The 27,067-nt window shown below is 37.9% G+C and overlaps 1 protein-coding gene across 1 annotated transcript in view; it reads left to right on the top strand.

Moving 5' to 3' along the window:
• The window catches only part of IMMP2L (inner mitochondrial membrane peptidase subunit 2), a 901,323-nt gene that overhangs the window by 620,777 nt on the left and 253,479 nt on the right, over window positions 1-27,067 (top strand). Inside the window, exon 5 of the mRNA XM_060108457.1 lies at window positions 1,097-1,162. Within this exon, the coding sequence (XP_059964440.1) occupies window positions 1,097-1,162 (66 nt within the window). The remainder of the gene's footprint in view (window positions 1-1,096; window positions 1,163-27,067) is intronic.

Here is a 27,067-nt window from a genome sequence, read left to right as displayed (position 1 = left end):
ACTGCTGAGAAACAGACATGGCTTCTCCTAGAGTGAGGAATCCCAGAGATAGAGTAAAGGGGGGAGGAGGGAAGAGAAGGGGAGGGGAGTATTTATTTGAGTAAATAGTATTACCTTAAGTAAACATTTACCATAAGCTACTAATCATAGATTAAAATAAATGATGTCTGCATTAAGTATATCACAACCTATCAATTTCTTTTAGTCTTGTTTTAGCACTCTGAATTACATAATCTTTAAATGGCTAAACCTAGTTGTGTTTTAAAAGAATTTCCTCCCCTTGTCCCTCCAATCCCGGAGGGACAAGGGGAGAAATTTCTTCCCCTTGTCCAGTATTATGCCCCAAAGAGGGTAGGGTCTTGGAGGAAGGAAAACACAGAGTTTAGGGGGACCTCAAACACTGTGTCCTCTGTGCTTCTGTGGAATGATGCGAGTGCAAGTGACAATACTCCAGCAAGGCTGGGCCCTGCCCCTCTCCAACTGATCCTTCTGCACAAGGGTCAGAAGCAGCTTTAAGTAGGAAATGTGGCAAGGGACCAAGGGGTTAAGAACAGCCCCAAACTTCAAGTCCTTGAGGAAGTGACATCCCCTCCTCTGGATGGGCCTGGTCTAAGTGCTTTGTTAGAAATAAACCAACATGAAAAAAAAAAAATTTCCTAATTGTTTGTTTTTTCAAAAAAATTTCTCTCTTCATTGTTTTCTTTGTTTAAATCAAACTCCTCTGTTTATTTTAAATAAAATGAAGAAACTTAAGTATGTTATCATTTTAAAGAAATGCCTAATTATTTTATGTATGAATCCTCTTTCCTACAGGTACTTAGATTTAATAATGAAAATCTTTATACTTCTGGGTTTTTATTAATTTTTTTTTTAATTTTTGAAAAGTTTCAGTGTGATCTTTTTCCCTCAGAGGTTTAAAATAAGGATTCTTTCACTCTTAGCTCTATCTCACTTGGGACCTAAGTAGGACTGATGTCATGTCACAGTTGCAAAGGATCCTATAATGACTTTAATATAGTGTATTTTCTTGTAAAATTTCTTCTCATTTTCTTAAAACAAGAGACACAACTGATTATATAACCTTATCTTTTTCTAGGTCTCCTAAAAACCCAGAACAGAAGATCATTAAGAGAGTGATTGCTCTCGAAGGAGATATTGTAAAGTAAGAACTTAAACTGTTTTTTGGGTTTTTTGTTTTTTTGTTTTTTGGGTTTTTTTTTATTTTAGGTTGTAAATATCTAGATTTTTTTTGAGTTTTAAATCACATCACATGGAAAGTACATTTCAATCCAAAGAGTTGTCTCTGAAGTCTTCAAACCTTTGGAGACTTTCAAAATGAACTGGTACATCTTTAGTGAGTATCATCAACCATTTCAGGATATAACAGGTAAATAAACTGACTGATGGTATTGTTATCCTTTACTGGGAAGCACAAGAGAAATAAATATTAATTAAGCTGAAATTAACCACATTTTATAAAAAGACCATTAAATAACTGTTTTTCAGGTATTGAAATTAGTATGATTGTTTTAGGTTATGATGTCAAGGTTCATTTTAGAAAAAATTCAATAACATTTTGTTATTTTAGAAGCAAACACAGGAACTAAGGGGGAGCTTTTATTATTAATAGAGATGGGGGAAGATGGAAAAGAATGTGAAACAGAAGCTTCTGATTCAGTGAAAAAAACAGTAGCTTTAAAAAATAACATTGTAACAATCAGGTGTTCTAACAATGTGTAGTAACATCTTATTTATTCTACTTGCTGATAAGTCTAGAATAATGTTTGAGATTCAACAAGTAAATATTCATGTAGCCTGATATGTCTCATACTGATTGCTTACTTTAAGTTACAGCCAAGTCTATACAATGTGGGATTAAATATACTTTGAAAACTATATTCAGAAAGTTTTTTAATCCTATTTTCCCAAAAAGCTTGTATTACTGACAATACAGTTTAAGCAATCTCATTAAAATGAACCTTAATTAAAATGGTCTAGAGCAGAATCTAGACCAACAGTTCTCAAAGGATGGCCCAAAGACCACTAGGAGTTTCCAAGACCCTTTGTGGGGTTCTGTGAGATCAAAACTACTTTCCTAGTAATACTAAGGTGTTATTTGCCTTTTCATTGCCATTTCTCATGAGTGTACAGTGGAGTTTTCCAGAGGCTACATGATGTATGATATTGCAGCAGATTGAAGGCAGGAGCAGATAAGAGAATGTGGCTGTCTTCTATTAAGCCAGATACTAAAAAGATTGCCAAACATGTAAAAAAAAAAAAAAAAAGCCACTCTTCTTACTATTTTTTCTCTTGTTTTGGAAAACAACTATACTTCTCATTAAATATGTTCTTTGTGTTAACATACAAGTTTATTATTGTTATTTTACATTGAATCACTAAAGATTTTTTTAGTTCTTCATTTTAATTTCTAATATGATAAATATTGACATCTAATATACACGTAAAAGTTCTTTGAGACCTCAGTTATTTTTAAGAGTGTAAGGGTGTCCTCAGACCAAACAGTTTGAGAACTTGCTGATGCAGTAATGAATGGCAAACATTTTCATGTCCAGATTAAGTAATCATTAATAGCCTGCATGGTATCAATGGAGCTATCGACGTATGGTATGTTTAGTTTATATCCATGAGTATTTGTTTGGTCTTTTTTTCTTCTAAAATCTTTATTCAATTATAAAGCAGAAACTAACACACCATTGTAAAGCAATTATACTCCAATAAAGATGTTAAAAAAATCTTTATTGAGGTATAATTTACATACATATATATAATTCACCCATTTTAAATATACAGTTCAGTGAGCTTTAATATAAATGTATACAGTTGTGCAACCCTCACTGCAATCTAGTTTTTGAGCCTTCCTATTACCCTCAAACATTCCCTCACCTGATTTGCCCTTAACTCTGGTTCCCATCATTCCCCGTTGCCAGTGCCACACAACCATGGATCTGCTTTCTGTCTCTATAGGTTAGCATTTTCTAGAAATTTTACTTACATGGTAATATACAATATATAGTCCTTTGTACCTGGTTTCTTTCACTTAGCATAGTGTTTTTTGGTTCCTCCGTGTTGTGCACCTGTAGTTTGTTCCTTTATATTATTGATTACATTCCATCATATGGATGCACAACTCTTATGAATATATTAGAAACAATGAGTTCTACCTTTCAAATGGGTAAATCATGTTATATGAGTTACACCTCAGTAAAGCTATTAAAAAACAAAACAAAAGAAAGATCAATAAAGTAGGCAAAAATTTCATCTAAAGTAATCTAACAGAACTAGGAATGTCAAGAGATACATTTTATAGTATAATCCAAAGGTAACACAAATTTCATTCAGATGTATCATTATTGCTCACTAGCTGACCAGTCAACAATGTGAGATTGCAAAGCTTGTTCAGACATAAAAATAAAAAGAAACCTCTGTGCAATCAGAAGTCCTACAACAGACCTCTCAGAAAAAAAGGATGGGTTCTTGCTTTCCTCAGTAAATGTAAATATTGGGTTCACAGAGGAGAGGCTGAGCTAGAAAAAGGGCTAATGGTACAGGATTGAAGGGTGAGAAAAGGGGATACGGGAATGTAGTAGGTTTACACCTTTTTTCCCCACTGCTGCAACCCACGTGTGCAAAGTCTAGCTTCTTTGTTCCATCCTGCAAACTGACACTTTGGACATGCATCCCTTTCTGGTCCCTTCACTATGCCTCTATCATGCAGCAATGAATAATATAAAGAACGGAAGTGGCAAGGCTCAAGACTTTTCTACTGTGTGGCCTCTAAAGACTAGTAAATAATTGATTAGAAGAAAATTACCTTTGTATTTGGTGTTTTAAAAGAAAATTTTAAATTTCATTTCTCTGAATCTTTGGTACCTAAATATCCTAACCTTCCTGGACTTTCAATTAATAATTGAATATATTCCTATAATGATTTTCTAACAGCATTGAAAAACATTAAGGGACATTTAGGGAATAAAATACTGTTTACTCATGTGCTTACTTCTTTTCTCTGTGACCCATTTTTAAAAATATAAGAACATATTAAAAATTTTTTTAATATGCTCTCTGTCTACCACTGGAAGTCATTAGTCGGCTGGTGTCCTAACTTGTAGTAGGCAAGGTGCTTTGGTCTGTGATAGGACTTTCCAGTCCCACCTTTGTCTTGGTTAATACTGGTTTACCTAGCAGGCAAGCTAAGCACTGATGTAGGTCTCTAGAAGAATATTTTTTTGCAAAAAATTGTTATTTTATTAAATGACCAAAGAAAAACAAATTGGACTTATCAGGACTTGGTTATACTTGCTGTGGGTTTTATATTATTTTTATTTTGAATTGCACATAATTAGAGGCTATAAAGGGAACCATAATCTTTTCAAAGGTTAAGCCCTTAAAAAGCTTAATCCAGTCCTCAATTTAATGTTCTTTTAGTTAAACTCCTTCAGATTACAATAATAGAGAGTAAAGTATAGTTTAAAGAGCACTCATTTTAAAGCTACCTAGGGAAGGAAGGGTGATAGAGCCCAGGAGCAGCCTAGCCTCACTAAAGAACAGGAATGGCAGTGCAGCACTTCCGGCTTCTGTACATTTGTGCCCTGTCTGCTGTCACATTGCTTCTGCCTGTCTTGTCTGTGTTTCAGTTGGCTTTTGCCCCATTGTCAACTGCTGACTTCCTTGGGTGTGCCCCATGTTTAAACAACCTGAGAGAAATCTGAGTGTGCCCCTTTGAGGTATAGATCTAGAATCTGTCCACCTGACAGGCCACTGTCAACCAATTGATCAGGTGCCTTTGGGATAGGTGCCCTTCCCTGGTCCAGTCAGCTGTGTCTAGGCCTGCCATTTACCTGGTACAAGCCCTGTAATTATAAGGAACCTCTTGGAAAGGGCTTGTAGTTATGGCAGGTACCCTGAGGCCTCCCAGATTCTGGCAGTGAGATTAGCAGCCCTTTACTCAGCACTACCCTTCAAAACCTCACTTTCTTTTTTTTAAATTTATTTATTTTATTTTTTTGGCTGTGTTGGATCTTCATTGCTGCTCGCCGGCTTTCTCTAGTTGCGGCGAGTGGGGACTGCTCTTCGTTGCAGTGCTTGGGCTTCTCACTGTGGTGGCTTCTCTCGTTGAGGAGCACGGGCTCTAGACATGCGGACTTTAGTAACTGTGGCACACGGGCTCAGTAGTTGTGGCTCGTGGGCTCTAGAGCGCAGGCTCAGTAGTTGTGGCGCACGGGCTTAGTTGCTTCGCGGCATGTGGGATCTTCCGGGACCAGGAATCGAGCCTGTGTCCCCTACATTGGCAGGCGGATTCTTAACCACTGCACCACCAGGGGAACCCAAAACCTCACTTTCAATTAGACTGTAATCTGCTCTCCTTAGTAGTTGCTTAGACCTTACTCTCTAGGGAAGATATTTTGTTTGTTTAAATTATAGAAGTTAACATAAGCTTGAAAAATGCAAAGTGCTTTAATGAACATCCTTGTACACATGCCTTCATAAACTTGTGTGTCTATTCTTACAGAATAGATATCTAGAAGTGGAAATATTCAGTCGACATATGTTTTGGTGTTGCTGTTGTTGTTGTTTTTAGTTCTAATATATATACAGCCAAATTTCCCTCCCAAGAGGTTTGTGTATGTTTATACTCTTACCAACACTGCATGAAATACCCTTTCAGAGGAAATTGATTTAAATATCATGTGCAGTGGGAAAGCTGTGGGCTTCAGATTCAGGAACCAAAACATGGCAACACAAAATTTAGAAATAGTTCTAGATGATTAGGTTATATTTAATGTAATCAGTTCACTGACAGTGTAGGCCTTAGAACTATTCATTTAGAACACTAGTCCAGACACCGGAGAGATGTAGTTGAACAAAAGAGACAAAGTCTCTGCCTTCATGGAGCTTACATTTTAGTGGTTGGAAGCTAATAATGAACAGACAAACATATAGCACATAATGCAATGTCATGAGCTAGAAGTGCTGTGAAGAAAAATAAAGTAGGAAAGGATGTGTAGCGTGATGGTAGGGTCTGGGATTGCTATTTTAGGTAGGATATTTACTGTTAACCTCTCTAATGAGAAGATATTTGAGCAGACTTCTAAATTAAGGGAGGGGAGGGGAAAGAGAGCCATACTAGAATCTGGGGAAGGACAGTTCAGCCCAAAGGAATAACAAATGCAATTCTGAGATGGATACACATTGGTTGGGTGAGTATAAGGAATTGCAAGACGCCAGCCAGCATGTTGCACCTTTGGGAAGGAAGACCGTGGAGGTAGAAGATTAGGTCTGAGAGGTTCACAGAACCTTGTGGGTCATAGGAAGGATGGCAGGTGTTTACTCTAGTGGGATGGCAGGCCAGTGGAGAGTTTTGAGCCATGGAGCAGTATGATCTGATTGGTGTTTTGTTTGTTTGTTTTTGCTTTACAATGGTATGTTAATTTCTGCTTTATAAGAAAGTGAATCAGCTATACATATACATATATGCCCATATCTCTTCCCTCTTGCATATCCCTCCCTCCCTCCCACCCTCCCTATCCCACCCCTGTAGGTGGTCACAAAGCACAGAGCTGATCTCCCTGTGCTATGCAGCTGCTTCCCACTAGCTATCTGTTTTACATTTGGTAGTGTATATATGTCCATGCCACTCTCTCACTTTGTCCCAGGTTACCCTTCCCCTCCCTGTGTCCTCAAGTCCATTCTCTAGTAGGTCTGTATTGGTGTTTTTAGAGACTCACTCTGCCTGCTGTGAGAATAGGTTAAAGCGAGGCAATCTGACCCAATTAACTGGTCAAAGTATTTTTCTCTTGAGAAAAATCACATCTAGCTTCTTCTAACAGTAGTTAAGTGTCCTTGTTTATGACATGAATGATGACTACTTTGATTTTGTTATTTTCGGAGTGACTCATAAAAGTAGTCACATTGTTTGTAATCACCGTCATTATGATTATATTGGCAAGGTGAAAAGTAGAGTTGAAGTATTTGTTCAAAGAATTCAGATGACTGTTTCTAATATAGTAAAAGAGGAGACATTCAGGGGTCCGAATGTTCTCTCTTGATGTCAACATTGATTAAAATCACAAGGCAATTACTTGATTCTCTGGATAGCTTAGCTAGGAATGTTAGTTATCATCATAAAGTTAACCCAAATGGGGATCTTATCTATAACATGAACAGTCAAAAGCTAATGAAAGTAATATTTAGACCCATTAGTTCCACCAAAATGTTTTTCATAGTTATTTGCTTTTTCTCATTAATTTGTTATGACTCACAGAGAAGCCCTGTTTTAGAAAAGCATAAAATGAGTACAAAGCACTAAACGGCAGCAAGTCAATATGAATCAACCACAGTTGAAATTTCGAAGGCATCAGCATTTTTTATTGGGACACTTGTATTTTTGTTTCACAGATTTTGTCAGCCCAGTCAGAAATGAAATCTAGCATCATTTCTCCTCGTCCCTGATGAAATACACTTTACAGACATCTGGAATCTGGGCTTCCATGTAGTTAGCAACCTCAATGAAGTAAATGAATAGTCTTTTTAGTCTCCAGTGAAGAGGGAAACCATATAATTCATCACCTAAGCTAGGACACTTTCGAGAGTGAAAGGGGATGATATTAATTATTACATTGGAATAAACAGCATAAACTGAACTGCCCAAACTGCGCCAAATGGTCACCCTAGCAGTAAATGTAATCTACTTTCTAATTCACTTCATATAATTTGATTTTGTTTTGTTTGTGGCCATCTTTGTTCAGGAGAATTCCAAGAAGTGTTCATAGAAAACAATCACTTTGTGGCCTCCGGGAGGAATTAAGTCTGGTGGGATCAATGGTGTTGTGCTCACAGCACAGTGATTTTCCTGCTGTGAAGTACAGTGCAAGACTTTCTCTCACAAGTATTGATATTGCAAAGTAGTCTGAGGTAGAGAATCATGAGACTTCTCTCACTGCAAAATATTTAAATAATAATTCCTCTTCAAGTCCAGAGACTATTTTGTGAAATGTCAAAACATCCTGATTTATTAAAGATAACTTTCTGCTATTAACAAAAAAAAATCCATTGAATCACTAGAAATTAAACATTTTAAAGCTTGTTGATCTTAAATGTGCTATTAGGGAAAGATAGGGAAAGATAGGGAAATCAATATTAACCTACCACAGATGGTTGAAACATATTATGTTCCAGCAAATGATGAAGCTTTATAGGAAGAAAAAGAGAACTAAATTGAGTTTTCCCCAGTAAAACTAAAAATGATGCCTGTTTAATAACTTCTTTTTATGGTTGGTGCAGAAGCTCTGAATAATAGAAGTCTAATGTGTCTATATGGCTCTCTTTGAAGACCATGCATTGATTTATGGCATTTTTGGTAGATTAGTAATTAGGAATGTATCTGTCCTAAAAGGAAGAATAGAATGAAAAAGAAACGTGAAAAGAAGCTTGTGTCCAGGACCCTGATAAAGATTGGTGAAGGCAATGTTTTAGAGCATGAAAAATAATGGTTTTATTTTATACTTCTCAAATGGGAGCCAGATAGATGGCTGCTTCTGAGGACGGAAGGATATTTACACACTGGGTCCTAGCTGTTGGTAACTTGAACAGCAAGTTTTCAGAATGCTCTAAGGCCCTTTAGCCTGGTTTAATTTGAACCCTGAATTTTTCCAAAGCAAAATAGCATGGCACATCTTTGCTTAGTACTTAGGATCTAACCAGTGCTGTTAGTTAATAGGTAAGGGCTTGAATTGTGAAAGTAAGTGTCCCAGAGTCTGTCCAAGGGTTTATTTACCACTAAATAAGAGACATTTGTGAAAAATCATCAGCTTCCCTCTGATGTGAACCTGAAAAATTATTAATATATTCTGAACATTTTTACCTTCTTCTTGCTAAAGAATTTTAATTCTTCTTTAATCAAAAATTAGGGATTGGTAGGTAACCCATACCTTTTTGGAAATATTTCTTTCTTTTATGTAGTTGTAAATGATTATTTATCACACTACTGCTATATCCATGAATAAAAATGGAATTGCTAATAAAAGCTCTATGCCCTAGCAATAGGTATTTCTTTCTAACTATCAAAGTGATAGTTACCTTAAGTTTACATATAGAAATGTTGATCTTGGTTTTCTAAAGTTGAGATCATTTCTGTCATCAATTTAGCAATATAGGGAGATTTCCAGAGGTACTACCTCTGGAAACATAGTATGTATACCTCCACCTAGGAGGATGCAGTACTTGCTGGAAGTTACTAGAATATTTAGATTGAATTGCTTTTTCCAACAGTGATAACATCTATTATTGTGGTATTCTCCCCACCCCCATCGGTGGTTCTCTGGTTTCATCTTCTACCTTAGTCGTCTTGTCTCTTGAAGAGGAGTCTTCTTTAAATATGAAACTCTTCCACATTTATTCATTCATGCATAGTCATTCATTTATTCATTCACTATGATGTAGAAGTTACAAGCACAAACTATGAATTCAGACTTCCTTGATCCGTTTCCCAGTTTTGCTTCTTATTGTGTTACTTTGCCAAATTACTTATTTCTCTAAACTTAATTTTTCTCATCTGTCTGTGAAACAGAAATTATAATAGTACATACTCTGTAGAGTTTTCTTGAGAACTACATGCAATAGTGAATATAATTTGGTTAGCAGAGCGCTTGGCACATAAGTATGTGTTCAGTAAATATTAGATATTATTATTAGTAGGCATCATGATTTAATCATTTATTGAGTGCCTAGGGTATTTACTATATGCTAGACATTGTGCAGAATTCTGAGATTATAAAAAGCCATAGGTAGTCCTTGCCTTCTAAAGCTTACAGTTTGGTATGAAAACAACAAAAATAGCAAAAAACAAACAAACAAACAAAAAAATACAACATAATGAAAGAACTGCCACCATGGAGATGTGCCAAAGGTCCCTGGAACATTGGAAGAGGAACATCTGGTTGACCTAAGGAGTTGGGCTGTGTCGGAGACAACTTTCAGGTTGAAGTTTGAGATGAAGAGGACATCTCCAGCCTCTTCCTTAATTGTGAAAATAATACAGGGTTAGTACAGAAAATTCAAATAATACTGGAACGTATGAAGAAAAAAGTCACGGTCCTTTTTTCTCTTAGCCCTAATTGAATTCCCAGAGGTATATCTGGTGTATATCCTTCTAATCTGTGTCTCATAGTAGGATATTGAAAGGATTTGTCAAATATTTATCTTTGAGCAGTTTTTTCCTTGAATACTCCATAAAGAAAAACATATACTTGAGATATATCTGTAAGTATTTATGTTTCCCAATGTGTATGTTATGTTATACTAGTATACTCATATGTCTATACTAGGTAGTTACTTGTAAACATGACAATTCCAGAATTGCTTATTTAGTAAGTCCTAAATAATAAGTAACAGTCCTAGGAGTAACGTACACAAAGATACCATAGGCGTATTATTGGGTAGCAATGATTTATGATTTAGACAAAACCACTTATAGAAAACTAAAGGGGAGAACATGAAAATAATTATTAACTGATAGCCTCATTATTTAACGTTCTTCAAACTAAACTCGCCATATCTAAAAGGAGATATTAGCACTGTCATGGCCTCTCTAGGTAGTTCATGGACTGAAATAACTGGGGTGCTTCAGGTAGGAAACCCATTGGCTGAGCTTCATTAGGGAAAATCTTTGCAACAGAAAGCCTAGCAGGATGCTGTGGTCTGGCTCCATCCTCGTCCACATTTCCTTGTTTCTCTTTCAAAGATAGTAGTCAGTTTCTAACTTTATGCTTTTCACTAACCTCCTTTTCTCTCTTCTTGGGCTGGCTTTGGGACTTTGCTCCTCGGTTCTGCCATTAGTCTCATCCCCCTCCCCCAGTATAGATAGATTATGTGAAGTGCTCTTTTGGAATCTGATTTCTTCCTGGCAGGAAGTACATCACATCTGAAGCTGGCTGCTGCATGAGTGTATTAGCCTTCTTTGCTGCTGGCTTAATTACCTTTCTTAGTAGTATTACTTTCTGAAGTTGTGGACTCCAAGTTAAAATATAGACAAATGCTAACTTTTGTACACTTCTTTGAACTAAATATTGAGTTTTTTTCCTCTGCTCACAGTAATGTAAGTCTGTCAAATATTTTGAAAAGACATATAAGTATAATTATCTCAGTAGGAAACTAAAAAGATTGTTTTAAAGTACCTTTTTAACTAAGTTTAAGAAGCATGCCAGGAAGATGCAAGAATATTTCAGGCTGAATAATTACTTAATAATTAAGGAACAGATAGTTCTTCTATTTTTGTGCAATTTCAGCTAACCTTGTTTAAACTTAACATTGACCGTGGTTTCTCTTTAAAATGTTTGAAGGAAGATTTTCATGTAGGGAGCAGATGTGTTTGAGGTATTGATTTAATTAGTTGTGGTTGCTCTAAAATTTTTGTTAATTTTTTCTTATAAAAGTATCTTTTTTTTAAAGATGCCTAAGAACAATAAGGGGTAGCATGATAAAGTAGAAGAGTGTTACACTTGAGCTAAGATAATAGGAGATTACAAGCTAGGTGACCTTGGGAAAGTTACTGACCTCTCTGAGTTTTGATTTTTTTTTTAAATCTCTCTATTTTCAGGGTTATTTTGAAGACCAAAGGAAGTAAATTAATGTATGTACTAATCCTTTGTGAATTTCAACACACTATCAAAATTTAGTGTAATTTAATTTTCTGCATGAAATAATGGATATAATTTGGTTAGCACAGAGTTAACCCAGAGCTTAGCAGAATGTCTTGCCCATTTTAGATTATCATATTTTTGTCATTGTTGAAATAATTTGATTGTACTGCTAGGTTAAGACATAGCTCCATATTTAGTGAATCCAAGAGGTGGAAGAAAAAACACTTTTAAAACTTTCCATGCAAGTACTCAAAGGCTGGCTATACTATATCTTTGGGATCTTGACCTGCTTCCTCCTGCACATTGTTACCTGTTGGCAAGATATTTCACAGTTGTGATATTTGTTTCTTATTATACCTACAGCAGGGATCAGTATACTTTCTCTGTAAAAGGCCCATAAGAAATAGTTTTGGCTTTGCAGGCCATACTGTCTCTGTCAGAAATACTCTACACTGATATTGTAGCAAGAAAGCGACTCTCAATGATACATAAAATGAATGGTGTAATAAAAATCTATTTACAAAATCAGATGTTGGACTAGATTTGGCCCATAGGTCATAGTTTGCCAACCCTTGGTCTGTGTTATCTACTTTTATTCCCTTAACTTGGAAATCAATAGAAAATACAAAACTTATTTCTAGTCCTGGCCAATAGTTTAAATAGAAGAGAAGAATTAGCCTAAAAGCCATGGGTTCTTTGATTATTTGTTGGATGAGGCAGAGGGCAGTGGGAGAGAAAATACTGAGTTGCTGCTTTGAGATCTTTGCGGAATTGCTAGAAGCCTCATGGGTGGACCTCTACAATGAAGATATTTGTCTTGGGCTTCCCTGGTGGCGCAGTGGTTGAGAGTCCGCCTGCCGATGCAGGGGACGTGGGTTCGTGCCCTGGTCTGGGAAGATCCCACATGCCGCGTAGTGGCTGGGCCCGTGAGCCATGGCTGCTGAGCCTGCACCTCCAGAGCCTGTGTTCCACAACGGGAGAGGCCACAACAGTGAGAGGCCCGCATACCGCAAAAAAAGAAAGATATTTGTCTTGAGCTGGATGGGGAAGAGCTAATATACTATAGGAACCTTGCAAAACATCTTCACTGGAGAGCAGTCCCAATGCTCATAAAAGAGTAGAATAAATTTCATTGCCCAGATAGTTTCTTTTAATACAAAAGGAACAGCCCTGCAGTTGGAAAAGCTCTGTATCAGAATATTACCCTCATGCTATTTATATCTCATCTTATAAGCCCAACATAGAACTCCAATTATCTTTTGGCTTTAATTTTAGCTCAGTCTGCCTATGCTGGACCAAACTGAGAGTCCAGAGAAGGAGGTAGTAACCTAGGGGATCTGTTTCCTTTAAGTAATTTAGTTCCTCAGTTCATTTCATTGTGTTATGGAAAATATTCAAATGTTATCTAACTCATTATGATAGATACCGATGTGTATAATAGCATCATAATCACAAGCAGTAATTATTCCCTTACTTAAAATGTTGATTTTGACACTGAAGTCTATGCAGTTTTATAAAATTGGAAAATATTTGTTTATCAGAAATATTAATTGTAAATTATTCATTAAAAAGGGAGTGTCTTGGACTTCCCTGGCGGTCCAGTGGTTAAGACTCCGAGCTTCCACTGCAGGGGCGTGGGCTCGACCCCTGGTCAGGGAACTAAGATCCCACATGCCCAGTGGCGTGGACAAAAAAAAATAAAAACTAAAAAGGGATGTCTTCCGAGTTTTTTACTGCAGAGTGATCCTGTGTGAGAATCTGAATGGTTCACGCTAGCAGAACTAATAAGATTTTGAAATTGATCATCCTTGTTGTGATTCAAATGAGAATCGGAGTGAAAATAATTAAAAATTTATTAATTATTAGGAGCCTGATAGTTGTTGATATTTTCTTTCAGAAGGGGAAATTGTGTGATGAAACTTGTATGTTTGGTTTATGATGAATAGCAAGTCATTAAATTCAGGCTTCTGCAACTGGTCACCTGGGAACCCAGGAGGTTTTCCACTTTGCTTATTACACAAATAAATTCTACTTCCTGACTATTATGCAATACCTGATTTTAATATGCAGCCTGGAGCAGGAAGTGATAAACACTGAGTCCCACGGTGCTGCATCTCCAGGTGTATTGATACTTCCAAGGAACATTTCTGCAGTCTGAATTTCAATTTTACATAATCGATGTAATTTTACATCAAAAAGTAAATGGCTATTTAATCTTTTACTCTCACATGAAGAGGAGTAAGTAATATATACTAGAATGGAGTTTAGTAAGATGGAAAGCCAAACTGAAGGATTTTCTATTTGAGATGAAAGTATAATAAGCAGTAGGCTTTACAAAACCATGGAATATGATAATAGAAGAGGGAGTGAATGAGCGGATTCGAATTTGGTATATGTATGGGAAACTAAGGTGACCTTTAATGGATTTCTGGGACCGTCTTTGGGGGATTATGTAAATCAAGCCTGAATTCTAAATCTAATACAGCTATCATTAAAATCAAGAGAATGCTCACTGCATGATGGGAATTGAAATGACTCCTAACTTTATAATGTTTCTGAGCTCTAGTATTCTCACAGGACTTTCAAAAAAATCATGCTTTTTTATTAAAACTTGCAGTATCCTTAGTTATAAAGTGGAGGGAATCAAGGAGTATATAAGAAAATTTATATGAAAGTTTTACTTTTCACATTGCTAGCAAAGTATAAAAATTTCACTGTGCATTGAGCCAGCAACGAGTATTAACATCATTTTAGTCTTTGCTAATAGAAAAGTGAAAAAAATGTTTCTTATTGTTGTTTTCATTTATTATTATTATTGCTAAAAAGAATGAACATTTTATACAATTATTAATCTTTCATTTCCTTTTCTAAGAACTGTCTTTTCCAGAATTGGCCATTTTAAAAGGGTAGTAAATGTTTTCTTCTCAGTTTGAATATATTATGTATGTTAGCTCCTTGTCATATTTAGATCAAATATATTTCCAGTTTGTGGTTTGCCTTTTAGTTTAATTCATTCTCATAGATTAAGGAGATACGTTTTTTTTAAGTTATTTCATCTTATTTTTGACGATTAAAGGTCCAAAATACAGAACTTTAGAACCTGAATTCTTTGAAATAACTTTTATACATTTATCTACTATGAGTTAACGCTATTAGTGTGTTAATGCTAATCTATGCGTTTAATGAATATAGAGAAATGGGAGTTCACTATAAAGTTTCCAACATGTTTTTCTCAATATTTTAAAGCTATGAAAATCTAGAAACATTGTATTGTAGAAGACCATACATATGTCTATGTACTTTCTATAGGCAACATAGCTACCACATGGAGGGTGGCATTGTTCTAGCAGAATGTTTCTCAAAGTTTCTGATCTCCAGATGACAACATTAGTGTCAGGTTTTAGGAATTCATTTCCACTTTCTTTGTAATGACCTCCCTAGGATCTCACACCTTTAGGAAAATGGAAAGCAGCTCACAATAAATTTGAGGACCCTTGGACTAAATGAGATTCAAAGATTTCTGACATGTGTTCCAGCTCTTAAATTCTATAATAGGTATTTTTTTTTTGTAGAAAAGAAGGAAGCAGTCCGTACCTAACTTTTTGTAGATGGATTAGCACCCAAAGAATCTCTCCCCATTCCAGGGTAGAAGGGTGGATCCCAACACTGGGTCATTCCCTACAGCTGCTGCTTTACCCTGAGGCATCTTAGACATTGGCCTTGGATGTGATGTGCCCAAAAGGAGAAAGCACAAGAGGCAAGCAAGGGAGACCCTTCTTTCACAGTGCCCAAAAGATGATTTACCAGGCCTTTGTTATTTCCTCCCAGATTACTGTGCCTGTATCCTAACTGGTTACCCTATTATATACCCTTGCCAATCCATCCCCCACACTTCCACAAGAATGATTTCATTAAAATGTTAGTCTTATTATGTCTCCCACACTCAGGAGCACGGCATGTACTACCCCTCATGATCTGATGACCCCTGAGTGTCTCTCCAGCTGCATTTTCTCCAGTAAGTTCTAGCCACCCTGGTAGTTTGCAGTTTCATGGCAGTTATGCACCTTTTCACATACCATTGCATATGTAGGAAGCACCCTTCCTTTTGTCTTGTTCCTTTTGTTTTTGCCTGGGTAACTTCTACTCAGCAATTCCCTTTCTATGAATTCATCTGGAGATGGACTTGCACATGAGTGAAAAGGAGTGTTTCCAAGGCATCATTGTTTATAATAGCAAAAGACTGCAGCCTTCTAAAGGTACGTCAGTATAGTTAAGGACATGATGGTACAGTCATAAAATAAAACACTCTGGAACAATTAAAAAGAAAAGGATAGCTGTATATGTGCGCATGCGCGTGCGCACGCGCGCACACACACACACACACACACACACACACACAGTGTACTAGAGTTGTATTATTCCAGACTTTTAAAAAATGTGCTGCCTCTCTACATACACTCACATGTTATCCTGTGCTTGGCAGACCTCCCCATCCCCGACCCATTTAACAAAATCCTGTACCCTTTCTGTGACAGAAATGATTGTCCTCTTCTCTGTTGCCATAGTACTTTATTGATCTTACAGGTATACAGTGCATCTAATTGTATTACAACCATTTGAACATATGTCTCTCTGCCTGTGAGCACCCTGAAGTCAAGGGCAACAACTCATGTCTGGAGCCCAGCATTTAGCAGGGTCCAGTCATCTGAAATCTAGCATACTGAGACATGTGCTCAGCAAGGATTTGTCATATTTAATGACTGCAGAAGGCTCCTGTGCAATATTTATAAAATTTCAATCCTGCCTCTCACTCTCTGAAATGATTCTATTTATTCTGGAAATATTTCAACTTAGTCCAATTAGCATCAGTCCCAGCTCCTTATCTTTAAAAATGTAAACTCTGTAAATTGCTGAACATTAGTTTTTCATGTTGCTGAAGGTTAAGGAAAGCAAGTGGTAAAGAACATGAGTCCCAGCCATCTGTTTTCCTTTACTCTCTCCAGCAGCATCAGTGCTGCAGGGATTGTCCCTGCATAGCAAGAGGAATGAGGATGTGCTTGTTTATTATTGAAAAGGCTTGCACAGGCCCTGTGTCAGTCATCTTATGCTGACTTACTTGGTGATAACAAACTACCCCCAAATCTCAATGGTTTATTGTAATAGCTTTTTTCTCACTCAGCTCCATGAAGCTCTGCTCCGTGATTCCTTCCCTTAGGGACTCAGGCTGACAGGGTATCTATAGTCACAGGGGAGATGGAAGAGGAAGCATGGTGCAACCATGGGACGGACCTTAACACTTCTATTTCAAAGAGGCACGTATCATTTCTACTCACATGTCATTGGCCAAAACAAGTCATATGGCCATGCCTGTTTTCAGCAGGGTGGGTATATACAACCATTCCTCAGGGGTGGGAAGCAAATATTTTGAACAATAACATGCTCTACTAAAGCCTCTTTTAGAGTTCTTCTCTTGTAAATGAATTGGTTTTGCTCTTGCATCAATGTGCCTCTTCAACACACATTAATTGAATGTGCACCACAAACAGAGCACAATGGCAGGGTGTGAGGTGAAATCAGACTCTTTTTAAGGATCTATCAGAAGGGCCTAAAAATACATGTGATCTTGCCTCCGCGGTGGTCACTTCAGTATGCTGGGAAGAACACTTGGAGGAGAGAAAGCTGATAGTGTGAAATTGTATGCATTTGCTACTGATATCTGAACAGATTTTTGTATTATTATTTTTTAATTTCACATGTAAAGGTGTACTATTCAAGGATTCATCACGTCTATTTGTCCTCTAATTCTTGTCATCATTTCAGAAATTTATGTTATACACACACATATATAATTATTTAATAAATATTTGCATGTGTGGTGATAAAGTGGTAACGCTGATCAAAATAGCTGGTGTTACCTTATTAGTCATACTATTTGGGTGTTGGATGTGTAGAGTCATATCCAGAAATCTTACAAAACCCATTAAATATTATATTTTAGAGTATTTTTTACCTTCTGCTTATTTATTTAATTTTCTTTTTACTTATTAGTTGTTTTGTGTAGCTCTCATTTTATTTCTGAAGGAAGAGATCTGCTTGTGCCCCATGCGGGCCTTGGATTTTCTGGCCTGGGAATTACTTTCTTGTCTACCCACTGAATACATGGTGCTGATACCCTAAGCTGTCAGTGTTTTCCTCTTGGAAGTCTATTCCACGTCCATTGCTTTTTAAATATATATTCAGAAGGATCATATTTTAGGAAAGGATTAAGTATTTCAAGGGAGAAAAATCATTATTCTGTTTCTAAAGTGTACACAGCTGTTAAACTTTAATTAAACAGGTTTGTAGGAGAGGGGATTGGAGACCAACTTCATAAAACCAGACAGATATGCTTTGAAAATGAAGAAGAAAAGTAATTAAGCCAAGCATAGCAGCTTAATATTAATTTTTAGAACACATCCAGTATATTTGTTGTAAATCTTGACACTGCTATTGCTTGTTTCCTAATGAGTTATTCTACAATTTCAGTTCAGCATTTGGATGTCAAGGATTCCTAGTCCATTGAAAAATTATAAGATCTTCCCACATTATGTTAATATTTATTAACATTATGTTAATTATGTTAATATTTATTGCAAGAAACCTAACTCTTGAATGAAATGCAATTCATCAGTGAAAATAAACAGTGAATTTATACCTTGGAAGTAGAATTTGTTATGTTATCCACAAAAATAATCCAGAGTAACCCACAGGTTTTTAAAAAATTATTTGATTGCTGACAGATTCTGTGCACCAAAACAAGACTGATAAAACAGATTTAATATCAGTAGTGGTGTTTTTGAACTTATTCTTAAGTCTTTTCAACAAGTTATGATTTTTTGAAAAAAATTACTAACGGGTAGCTATGCCATTTTAACAAAAAAATTGAGCTCAACAGTGCACTCAGAATTCTGTGAAGGAAGAGGAACAAAATAAACCTAATGAATTAGAACTTGTTGCCTCACTGTTGGACGCTAAGAAACCTGCAGATACATTCAGTTATGAAATTGAGTTTATGTTTTCCTTTGTATTGTGCACAGACTCTGTGATGAAACACTTTTTAAGATTTAGATTTTACCTTCTCAATGAGGAAGGCGTACAGGAAAAACTTTCAAAGCTTAAAGGTGTTTAAATTAAGCCTGCGGGGAATGAATGCAGTAAGTAAAACCAAATTGTGATTTTTTCAATTACTCACAAGTTGAAAGCTCTTTTTTCTCTTTGAACGATGTGTCCTCTTTTATTCTCTAAATAGAATTATCACCAATAAATTAAGCATTGACTGTATACTTAAATGCATTAATATAATTGTGAGAATTTCAAACTATTACTTAATCATAACTGAAAAGATCTCTTTTGCTGTGTTGAGCAAAAGGATCACAGGCACTGTTCATTCAAAAGACCACCAGAGAATAGGAAGATATTTGAGACCATCAATAGTTCTTCCAGACAGTTACAAAAGCTGCAAATAAACAAAGATTTAGAAACATTATGCTGAGCAACGTACATTGTGTGGCATGTTGTCTGGTGGTGCTTCAGTTGATATATTGTGTAGCCATAATACTGTCATCAACAGAATATCTCTGAAAATGGGATGTTTCTCCTAGTAGGTTTCTGGATAAAATGAAATACTTTACTTCTGTTGGAGATGAGACATGCACAAACCACTCTTCTGAGAGATGCATTCAATCTAAAAGGGGGCTGTTACTCTAGGTTCTGATTTCCATTTTAAAGACAGCATTATCACTGATTATGCTGAATGTAATTCTCCATAGTAGCAGTTTACTCTGTCATGCTGGATGAATGGCAACAGTGATGATTGGTCCCCTAAGTATTTTATCAGGTTTGCTTTCTTCATGTAGCACACTGTCGACATGTGATGAGGTCATGATTAAAACCCCACTTATAAGCATATTAGTCAGAAAGACTTTCTAAGTTCTTCCATTTTTTCCTTAAGCCATCTAGTACTCTAAAATATAATCTTGTGGTTTTTCTTTCTCATGACACCTGAGACATTTCCTGATAGTCAGGAGAGTTACTCCAGGATGTCAGACTTCTATAGGTCACCTGCTGGGTGGGCCAACACATCTAAAGATGTTTGTCTTCTTTGTTTAATGACTAAATTACTAAAACTTAGTGAAATACATTTGCATAACTGGATCCAAGAATTTCAAAGATCAAGTTCAGTTCACTCATATCATAGATGAGGAAATCGGAACCTGAAAAGTTTTGTGACTTGCCCACGTTTATGTAGCTAGCTAATGAATTAAATGTGGGTAGGTTATTCAACTCCCTTAACCCTTGGTCTAGCTGGATCAGATGATACTCGTTGGAAATCTGTAAACTTCACCACAGTTGTCCTTTGTTCTATTGGGTTGATGGGCAGTTGAATCTCTGAAGACCCTTGTATTCCTGAGATACTGTAATTTTGTGATTTCTAATGAATAACCACCAACTATGCATATGTGAAATTTTGTCTATATTATTACACAATATTTATGTTATTTTTAACTTTTTTGATGGTTCTTCCACTGTGATATTTCTGAAATTAGATCTCCTTTATTTCCAAATAAGACTATGGGCCAATTGTGGGCTCATAATATAGTACTACTATCTTGTCCGATTGAATTTATAATGTCAGGTTCTGTTTCACCTTTCAACAAAATTCAGCAGAGGATTCCCCTCTGTTGAGTGTCTGTGGTCTTTTCTGTGTAAAATTTCTTTTGTTGCACTTATGCTTTTGGGGTGGCAGCTTTTCTATTCAGTAACAGCCCACTGGATCATTCTCTGTTGATACAATGAGTACAGTGAGATGCCCACACTTTATTCAATCACTGAGCTGTACCTTAATCCCTGTTTATATGGCTGCTTATTGTGGGCATGCTTTTCTAGAGGGAGATAGATTTGTCTTCCCTTAAGTAGGGACAGAGGAGAAGTCATTTGGTCTACCTTTTTAGAGCTGAGGGTTCAAGAAGGGGAGGCTTACTCACTGCTTCATAGTGTTGTGAACATTACTTTCCCGGTAACCCAGGAAATCATGAGGCCTTCAGGGGCCCTAGGACAGCCTTTGTCCGATAGCAAAAGAATTCCCAGTACATTACATTTTGACCCCTGTGTACTAGCTTTATGCTTTTGGAACCAACCAACTCCACTTTCTGCAATTCTGCATTAGATCAGTGGTTTTTTTTTTTTTTTTTCTTTTTGCGGTATGTGGGCCTCTCACTGTTGTGGCCTCTCCCGTTGCGGAGCACAGGCTCCGGATGCGCAGGCCCAGCGGCCATGGCTCACGGGCCCAGCCGCTCCGCGGCATATGGGATCCTCCCAGACCGGGGCACGAACCCGTATCCCCTGCATCGGCAGGCGGACTCTCAACCACTGCGCCACCAGGGAGGCCCTAGATCAGTGGTTTTTAAAACTTGGCTAAGCACAGAAGCTCTTGGGACACTTTTATTTATTTATTTTAAAAAAGTTTTTGTTAAAGGTTATTTTTTAAATTTATTTATTTTATTTATTTATTTTTATCTGCGTTGGGTCTTCGTTGCTACGCGCAGGCTTTCTCTAGTCGTGCTGAGTGGGGGCTGGCTACTCTTCGTTACAGTGTGCGGGCTTCTCACTGTGGTGGCTTCTCTTGTTGTGGAGCATGGGTTCTAGGCGCACAGGCTTCAGTAGTTGTGGCACATGGGCTCAGTAGTTGTGGCTCACAGGCTCTAGAGCACAGGTTCGGTAGTTGTGGCGCACGGGCTTAGTTGCTCCATGGCATGTGGGATCTTCCTGGACCCAGGCTCGAACCTGTGTCCCCTGCATTGGCAGGTGGATTCTTGGGACACTTTTTTTTTTTTTTTTAATTAACTTATTTATTTGTTTTTATTTTTGGCTGCGTTGGGTCTTCCTTGCTGCGCGCGGGCTTTCTCTAGTTGCGGCGAGCTGGGGCTACTCTTCTTTGCGGTGCGTGGGCTTCTCATTGTGGTGACTTCTCTTGTTGCGGAGCACAGGCTCTAGGCACGCGGGCTCAGTAGTTGCGGCGCACGGGCCTGGTTGCTCCGTGGCATGTGGGATCCTCCCAGACCAGGGCTCGAACCCGTGTCCCCTGCAGTGGCAGGCAGATTCTTTACCACTGCGCCACCAGAGAAGCCCCTCTTGGGACACTTTTAAAAACAAAGATTCCTGGAAGTCATTTCAAATCAACTGAATTGGAAATACTCAGGAATGGAGCCCAGGAATCTGTAATTCTTAAGAGCTTACCTGGGACATTTTAAAAACAAACAAACAAAAAAGGCTGGGTTCCATGCCAGACCATTTAAATCCAAATCAATGGAGGTGATGCCCCAGGACCCAGCATTTTAAAAGCTCTCCCTAAGGGATTCTCATATGTAACCAGGGTTGAAAACCAAGGCTCTAAGCTTTCTTCCATCTCTTAAGCATTTTTTGCTTAGAGGATTTAGCTGTATAAGCTTTGCTCTTCAAGAGCAAATAAAAGAATCCCTGACTATCATTTGTGTGTTCCTGAGTGAAGTGGTTTGGTAACCTCCATGCCAGTTGCAGAATCTGTACTATCGGAAGCTTAAATTTAGTGGTATATTTAGACTTTCTTATAGATTCAAGGAAAGTGATTTGCATATAAAATCATCTAACATTTAGATCTCCATTCTGTCTCTCTGCTATCTCATCTTCTAGTAGGAACTAAGTATTATATTTTAAGGATATTCTTCCTCTTTCCCATTAGAAAAAATAATAATTTTTTCGATCAAAACTCCATCAGCACTTACTTTATTCAAATGTGTAAGCCATCATTGGCATACATATATGAATTCGTATTAGAGGGACTGTTTGGATTTCTTGTTGTTTCATTTAAAGTAAGGTGTTCATTGGGTGTATCTTTTCAGTAAAGATATGTGTTTCCTGTCTTATTTCTTCTCAGTCAGTCTGGCTCAAAAAATGTCACAGATGTCACAAATGTCAAAATATCCCCTGTCCCTTGACTGAGTTGCTTTTTTAATGAAATGTCTGCCTACCCAACCAGACTGAATTCCTCAGCCATGAGGCTTTTTGGAGCCATTGTTTCATATGATTCCCTCCCTGCTAGCACCTAACATAGTGCTGACCACAGACAAGTAGATTAATAGTCCATAAATGTGTGTTGACTCATGTACTGATATCTCAGACTGCATTTTGAGAGAGTAGATCCTGTTGAATTGTTTTGCCATCTGCCTAATAGATGATAACATGGAAATTGGGAGATCATAAGCCAGGAAGAGTTGAACTGATACCATAAAAGAAGGAGACAGATCTGGAGTAGGCCTGGAAGGGAGGGCACACGAGCAGGAAAAGGAGCGGGAAAGAGTCAAGGGGGCCGGTGAGATAAAGAGAGCTGCTCAGATGGCAGGAGGATACTCCTTAGGGTTCCCAGGTTTTTAATAAGCCTTTTAAAAATCCAAATGTATGTGGATTTCTTGTAGAAACGAGCAGGGGCTCTGTATGCATCCTTGTTGGTACAGTTGACACTTAGACAAGAATCACTGAAGGAGGATCCAGAGGCTGAGTTACTATGAGAGCATCAAAGGTCCCTTCTGCCAGGACATAGGATAAAGTATAAAATGAGTTTGTACCTCCACAAGTGAGAGACCGGTTATAGGAGCTAAACTGAACTGGCTTTGCAAAGCGTAACAAGTCTGAAAGTGAACTCCTTCTTCCCACTCCCATTCTTACACTTAGTTGTATGTGGTTGAACCAAATGATACTGCCGTCTTGGAAGTAAAATAGTCTAGTGTGAGCAATTGCCTGACCTCAGGGTTAGAACGACTAGAATCATTCAACAGAGACTCTTGCCATTAAGTCTCAGGGGTATAAGTCCCTCCTGAAATTTAGAGTACTCTGAACCTGTCCTCAGATATGTAACTCTCTCAGCTGGAGTCCCCTACTCTGCGAGTCTCTCCACCCCCATCCTGCCCACTCCTCTTAATACCAGCATTCACAGCCAGAGAGGGGACCTTTGTCATATATGCCATTTCTTTCCATCTTTGCTTTTTCTGTTTGTTTTCATCATTAATTAGGAACAGAAGTCTGAGGAGGGAGAATCTGTTTTTTCTCCTTATTGAAAAAGAGCCTCTAGGGCCGGGGCTGGCCTTATACATAGTCGAGGCCGAAGGGCCTAATCCATGGGGGAAGATTTGAGGAAAGACTGAAAACATCTCCTGAACCAATAATCATACAGCCTGGAATTTTAGCATCAAAGATGAAAAGCACGGAGTGAGGCTGAAGGCATTTTATTAAGAGTCCTGTGTTTAAAGAGCACATACTTATTACAAAAGCATCATATAATTTCTCTCTTCTGATATCACAAGAAGGCTTAATTCAGGGAATTCTCCCCTTTGTATCTACTGCAAAGAAAAATACCTTGGAGTAGAGGGAGAAATAGGTGGGGTGGAGGATTTCTTAAAATGAGGTGGAAATTATGCAAAGACAAACCTTGTGGACTTAACCACACCTTCCCTTGGGTCATCTGCCTGGGGCACTTCTAGATATTTCATCTGATCCCTGTGGTGTGAGCCAGAAAACCCAGTGTTTGATCAATGCCTCGTTACCCGCCTCCAGTCTATGGGCATCTGGCTGTACCGTTCAAGTTTACTGCAGCTCTGTCTCCACCAGGCCCTTCCTCCAAGTCTGTTTCTCTAGGGAGCACACTATGAAAACGAAGGAGCAGTGCTTTCAAGTGTGTGGAATACTTAACTGTACGTGATAAAGTTAATATAGCTGTTGTTTCCACACACTTCTTATCTGTGATTGTTTCAAGTAAGCATGGTAACAGCAATCTTAAAAACCCTGTGGCAAAAGTGAAGAGAGTTAGAGCTCTTCCCTGATATAATATTCTGAAATAACATTTTTGCAGCTTCCCCTTGTTACTGAGGGCATGTATAGTAATATGTCATTTTAGAAAATGCTATTGCATTCTCCAGAAAGGCAACATGAAATTTTTTACACTATTTCAATTATCTCTTTCATCCTTACATTATAATTCTAAGGTTAGATTCCCATAGGAAGGACCACAGTACTCAAAATATGTGTGTAAGAAAACTATAGGAGACATGTCCTCCCTTTTTTTGCTGTGGCAAATATATCAGATATTTTCTCTGCTATCATCTGAGAATGTAAAAAAATATTCAACATGCTTAAAGTAAATTCTTAAGCAGCAATTTCAGAGAAGGCTTAAGCACAAAAGACTTTTCATGTGATTTATTTATTCTGGAAATAGTGATTGAGCCTTACTATGTAACTGGTGTTCTAAGTAATGTGGATAAATTAGTAAGTGTCCCTACTCTCATGAGTCTGTGTGAACTATGGTGTAAGTGTTAACACACCAAACTTGGGTCTGCTTGCCCACGCGCAGTAAAGCCAATCTACTGACACTGGGTTGTGGTGGAGGCAAGTGCAGTGTTTATTGCAGACACCAAGCAAGGAGTCCAGGTAGCTAGTGCTTAAAAGGCCCGAATTCCCCGAAGGCTGTTAGGGAAAGATTTTTAAAGACAGGGTGAGGAAGGGGGGCTGTGGGGTTTGTGATCAGCTTGTGGACATTCTTCTGATTGGTTGGTGGTGAGGTAATCAGGAGTCAACACCATCAACCTTCTGATTCCACCTGGTTTGGGGTCTGTGTGCTTGTGGGCAGCACACACTTAACTTCTTCCACCTAGTGGGGGTTTCAGTGTCAGCAAAACAGCTCGAAGGACATGGCTCAGAATACTATCTATAGCCCTTGAAGTGGAGCTAAAGGTCCTTGACTTTATTTAATGGCTAAACTATTTTTTTTTCTTGCTTGACTGTTTTCCTTTCTTCTGCATTGTCTCACTTCTCTGATTAAATTTACTCTTTGGAACTCAGGGAAGGCCTAAGAGGCTAAGGTTTTTCTACAGACAAGAGGAAGGAGGAGGACCTGGGGCAAGGGGTCTGTTCCAGGAAGGCCCCATAGGGTCCTGCTCAGTTACATAAGGAAGTGGGATCTAGAAATAGGACACACAGACAGACCATACACAAGTAAATAAATAAATAAATGATAGGTGTAGGTGCTATGAAGATATAGAAGAGGGTGTGGTGACATCCATTGACTGGATTCAGTAGAGTAGGAGTGTTTGAGCACTTAAGCAGTCAGGGAAGGTGGCCCAGACCTGATGAATAGAAAGGAGTAGTCCTGAGAAGATACAGTATTGATGTATTTAAGGTAGAGGGAAAGGCAAGACCTTCAGGTATTAATGAGCTCAGCATGTATAAGGGAGGCAAAGCAGGGTCCTATGACAGGGTATGGAGAGTAGTGGAATGAGGCCAGAGAAGGAGATAGGGTCAGACTACTTAAAGCCTGTGGGCCATGGCAGTGCTAGCCTAGACTCTTTGAAGCAAAGGAGTTATGTGATATGATTAATATGTTTAACTGATCATGAGGCTGGTATATATCAGACTTAACAGGAGAGGGCAAGAATAGAAGCAGGAAGCTAGGTAGTGGGGGTGAGGGGCTATAATAATCCAGATAAGAGATGATAGCAACTTCAACCAGGGTGATAGAAAAGAAATGGAAAGAAACTGCTGTAGAAGGAGTCTGGATATGTTTTGAAAATCAAGTCAAAAGACTTGATAATGATTAGATATAGGGACTGAGGGAAAGAGGAATGGAAGGTAGTTCCTTAGCTTGGCTTTTGGTCTGAACAACTAGGTACATGGTAGGAATGGTTACTGAGAAGGGATATTCAAGGTGGGGGAGAGAATAAGTTAGACAGGAATAAGGGTCAATGGAAATGAGGTATAAATTACCTGAACACTGTACTCAGTTAAGAAGAGTTAGTTTTGCTGCTGCCAATGACATCCTGTCTTCGGGGTTAATGACATCCTTTCATTTCCATATGTTTCAGGCCAGGAAAATTCCTGATGCTCTTCTTTGTCCCCAAGGAAACACTTGGAACACTCCTGTAAAACACAGAATGAAATAAACTATGTCTCTTATGTATTTTCAATCCAGGGCTCTCATCCTAGTCTTGATACTCTACTTGCCATCATCTGCTTGTCTGTCTGAGCTCTTCCTAAGCATAGTGCCCCACCTTTTATCCCCCCACCCTCTTCCTTCCCTGGACCACAGTAACTCTTGTTTCTGTCCCTCAGCACCTCCCCTCCCTGGAAAAATTGCACTCGTCAGATTTCAGGAACCTATCCCTTTAAGGCCCTCAGAGGGTATTTTGAGATTATACAATATACCATTGATTCAATCATTGTATACTGACCAATTTTATGAAGAACACTGTGTTTGGCACTAAAGAAGAAATTTTAACTTGTAAACATAGCTGTTGCTCCTCATAAACTTAGAATATAATTGAAGATATAAACACATTCATATGAAATAA

The sequence above is a fragment of the Mesoplodon densirostris genome, chromosome 9 (assembly GCF_025265405.1).
Source record: "Mesoplodon densirostris isolate mMesDen1 chromosome 9, mMesDen1 primary haplotype, whole genome shotgun sequence".
NCBI classification, from domain to species: Eukaryota; Metazoa; Chordata; class Mammalia; order Artiodactyla; family Ziphiidae; genus Mesoplodon; species Mesoplodon densirostris.
This window is presented reverse-complemented; position numbering and strand designations above follow the sequence as displayed.